The following is a 3,780-nucleotide window of genomic DNA, read 5'->3' as shown; positions in this document are numbered from 1 at the left end:
AAAAAAAAAAAAAAAAAAAAAAAAAAAAAACTCCCCCCAGCCGGACCCGCTCCCTCCCAGTTTACTTTCGCTTCTCTAACTTGCCAGTGACCTCTGCTCATCCAAGAAGGACAGCACGCCGGCTGCCCCGCTGTACGTGTACCGGGCACAGCACAAGCCTGTGAAACCTATGGATGATGCTCTACAAGACACGTAAGTGCGGATTTGTAATGAGGAACTTGGGCAAAATGACCCATCTGAAAAGTCTGAATCTGCAGGAACAAAAGTGCGGAGCCAGGAGGGGCAGCGGCTCTGACGGGAGTGGCCAGCCAGTTGCTGCCGTCCCATTTTTTTTTCCTTCTTAGAGTCTGTTTTTATAAATTATTAGCTAAAACTTGCTGAAGGGAGCTTAGTGTGCAATCTGAGCTTTTAAGAAATATTTAATTGTATTTTCTTAAACGCAAAGAAAGACTTTGTTAAAGGAACTGCCTGCACTATCTGGATTTAATTTGTTCCTAAAGAGATCCAGGCCTCTTCAGCTGTGGGAAAATAAGAAACCATATTGTGATATAACAATTAACAGATAAAACAAGAAAACACTACATGCCGATGCTGCCAGGACAAGGGTAGTAGTTAGTAAATCAAATAATTCACTCAAATAAACAAATCAGTTGGTTTAGCAGGGGGGGGAAACAGCAATGGCTTTTGAGATTAACTAACCAGGAAATCCATCTGCTGTCCTTTAGACGCTGGGAAATAAAATATTGTTGGGCAGGTCACTTAGCTTAGCCACTAAATTAGGAGACAGAAATCTGAAAAGAATCAGAGAGTTTCGGAAACGAGTTGGGCTCTGTCGATGCGGCACACCCGCCGCCAGCAGGAAGCGAGGGCTTTGCGCAGTGCCGCTCGGTCTGTGAGCAGTTTGAAAATCAGCGTTACTCGCCTCAAAGAGCGTTAAGGGTTTCGTAGCGCTGCTGGCATCCGGCTCATGGCTGTTACCGGTACCAAGCGTGTGTCCTCCCTAACCGGCTGTGCTCTTTGAATGTCACGGATCGCACCGTGGGAGGGGATTTGGTGGCCCAGCTCCTGCCAAGTATGTGCCTCCCCACGGATGAGCCCCGTGCACGCCGACGGGTGTCCCTCTCCGCTGCCTCTGCCGCGGCCGTGTGGCTCCCCGAGGACCTGTCTTTCCAAGGCAAACCTAACAGCCGTACGGCTGCAGAAGTCTTGCGTGCCACGGGCATGAGGAGGAGATATATTTAACTCTTGATTCTTATATCATTATCTGAGTCTATAGGACAAAACTACCTCCAGGCAATGTGGCACTGCACACCGCAGCACTCCTTAATGATTGATTTTCACTTCCATTTCCACTCACAGTGCTCGGAAACACTGTCTGCTAAAAAATGTTTTAAGATTTATATTAGAGATTTCAGTCTATGTCACATTAAGATGACCGGGTTTTCAGTTTTGTGGTTTAGATTCTGGTAGCGATTCCAGGGAAACTTTTTAGCAGAGCAGTGAATTCACAACGGTATAAAATGGCCATAAAAACAAATCCTCAGTATGCTGTACTACCACTGCTTCTTAGTACTAGGCAACACCTCTTGCTGTAATATTTTAATGTACATATGAAATGGTCTTAAAAATATATGATGAAAGGAGTTACAAAATGAAAATTTCCTTTCCACAAGGTGCCTGTTTCTGTTACTAAAATACATTGCCAAAAATCACTCTGATACAGGCATGATCAAGGTCTCCATGTGCAATAATAATAATTTAAAAATCTATTTTCATGCTGTTCAGAAGATCTGGATTCCTGAGGGTAAATGGAATAAACTCAGGATGCTTATGCTCTATTCATCTTCCCAAGGACACGCACCATAAATGTCACAGCATTTGATAATACTAAAAATATTTCAGTGAGATTTTTTTTTTCCACATTCTTACATGTTCTCACACTTTCTAGAGAGAAAGAAGCTGCTTTCATTTCTAGCACGGAGGTATAGACCACCATTTTCAAGAGTAAACGTGGGGATTTCGGTATCCCATTTGTTAGTGGAGGTGCATATAATGGTGTGCGTTACGGCAGCTCTGGCTGTGCTCGCCAGGAAGGTCTCCGCGATGAGCTCCTCGGAGCCGTGGCACAGAGAGCGCTGGCGTGCGCGATGTGGCCCTGGGGTGGGAGGCCGCTCTCTTCGGAGAGCTGTGCCAGGCTAGAAGGTCCACCCTGGCAGGGAAGGCCAGACACTGAAAACAAAAGCGAGAGTATCAGAGAAAGAAATTAGCTGGACGAAAGCTTCAGGACTGTGTGGCTAACCCTGCCAGCCGAAATCCTGCCCCAGGACACGCTAGAAATGCCCCAGTACGCCCCAAGCACCATCTCCGGGGTTGTGCTGGGTATGACACTTCCTCCGTGAGACCACAAAGTGGCAGCACTCGCAAACTTCCAGCAAATTCTCTTTTTTCTTTTTTTTTAACTCCCAGGCTAGCTGGAGCTGTCTCTCATAAGAGGCTCTACAGCGTGTGTCCAAGCGCAAAGTCAAGTCCTCACTAAATCCTTTCTCACCTCCCGTTTGGCAACTCGTGCCTCCCTGTAGGCTCCAGAAGTCCTGGCCTGTCAGCTGGGACACGCGGACTTCCAGCTTCAGTGCTACAAGTTCCCAAGGCACCACCGCTCAATGCAAGGGGCCGTACGTTTTATTACCTCTCTGTTTAACCAGTCCCGCTATATCGGTATAGCTTTTCCACACGTTTGGGTTAAGACGGCGGCAAAACAGGGCAAACCTTTCAGGATCTTGTGGACTAGTGGTCATCCACACAATAGTTTTTTTTCCTGGGTAAGGTCGTGTCTTGGCTACGTGAGAGAAGCGAGCTGTTTTAACAAGAGGTGTCTGTGCGAGGGCAGTTGTGTGGCTGAAGCATTTCATGTACCCGTCCAGAGGCAGCTTTGCCTACTGTGATTTTAATCCCTCTGGAAGATTTCTGTCCCTCTTCAACATAAACATTTTCTTCATGGTTTCAACACAAGTCATAATTACAAATCAATTAGAAATCCGCCTTTTCCAATACATTATAAAAATACCAGATTTTGCAGTAAAAAAAATCTGCAGTAATAAATAACATATCGCTTTATCACAGTTGCTAAGGCTCAGCCTCGCTCCTCTGCAGCATTTATACCTAGGAAGGCATATTGTCCTCCAAACCCCGCTGCGTAATTAAACGCTGATGAAATTTTGTGCTAACGGGAGTTTTTAAGGTGCACGGACTTCCTCGTACTTCTTCCCTCACAAAGTTAATGTATCCCGGTTGATTAGATGCTTCGCTGCAAGCTTTTCTTTGACGGAGAGAAGTTGTCCCTGCTCCTTGGACTTGAGTAACTGTCGGTCAAATTTGCCTCACACGTCGTAGCTGCATTTAAACAAACGCATACAGCGCTGCGGCACGAGAAGAAACGTAAACTGCCTACGGATACGATGGAAGAGTAGACACAGTACTTTGAACAGATAAAAAATTACTTGTGGAAAAGTAAATTGCGGCATTACTAATTGTGCAATTAACTGTGTGAAACCTGACGGTTGTGCAAGCGCAAACTCGTACTTTCACAGCGCCCCGCGCCCTGGGTGGCCCGACAAACGCAGTCCCTATAAACGAAGGCGTTTCACCCCTCGGGGCTGTCGAGGCGATGGGGAACCCGCCACGGAACGGTGCGGCCGCACCTGCGGCAGCCCCGGGCCCTCCGCTTCCCCACGCCGTCCCCGGCAGCGCCTCCTCCGGGCCCGGGAGGCGGCGCCCCGGCGG

At 47.4% G+C, this 3,780-nt stretch overlaps 1 protein-coding gene across 3 annotated transcripts in view; it reads left to right on the top strand.

The window, feature by feature from the left end:
- Window positions 1-43: 43 nt before the first annotated feature.
- CARD19 (caspase recruitment domain family member 19) overlaps window positions 44-3,780 on the top strand; it is a 23,734-nt gene continuing 19,997 nt past the window's right edge. For all 3 annotated transcript variants that reach the window (XM_009282571.2, XM_009282570.2, XM_019472940.1), the window contains exon 1: window positions 44-192. In XM_009282571.2, coding sequence (XP_009280846.1) covers window positions 174-192 — 19 coding nt within the window. In that variant the 5' untranslated portion in view covers window positions 44-173. The remainder of the gene's footprint in view (window positions 193-3,780) is intronic.

Source organism: Aptenodytes forsteri, unplaced genomic scaffold (assembly GCF_000699145.1).
Source record: "Aptenodytes forsteri isolate BGI_AS27 unplaced genomic scaffold, ASM69914v1 Scaffold438, whole genome shotgun sequence".
In the NCBI taxonomy this organism is placed as follows: domain Eukaryota; kingdom Metazoa; phylum Chordata; class Aves; order Sphenisciformes; family Spheniscidae; genus Aptenodytes; species Aptenodytes forsteri.
Note: the sequence above shows the minus strand (reverse complement) of the source record. Positions and strands in the feature narration are given on the sequence as shown.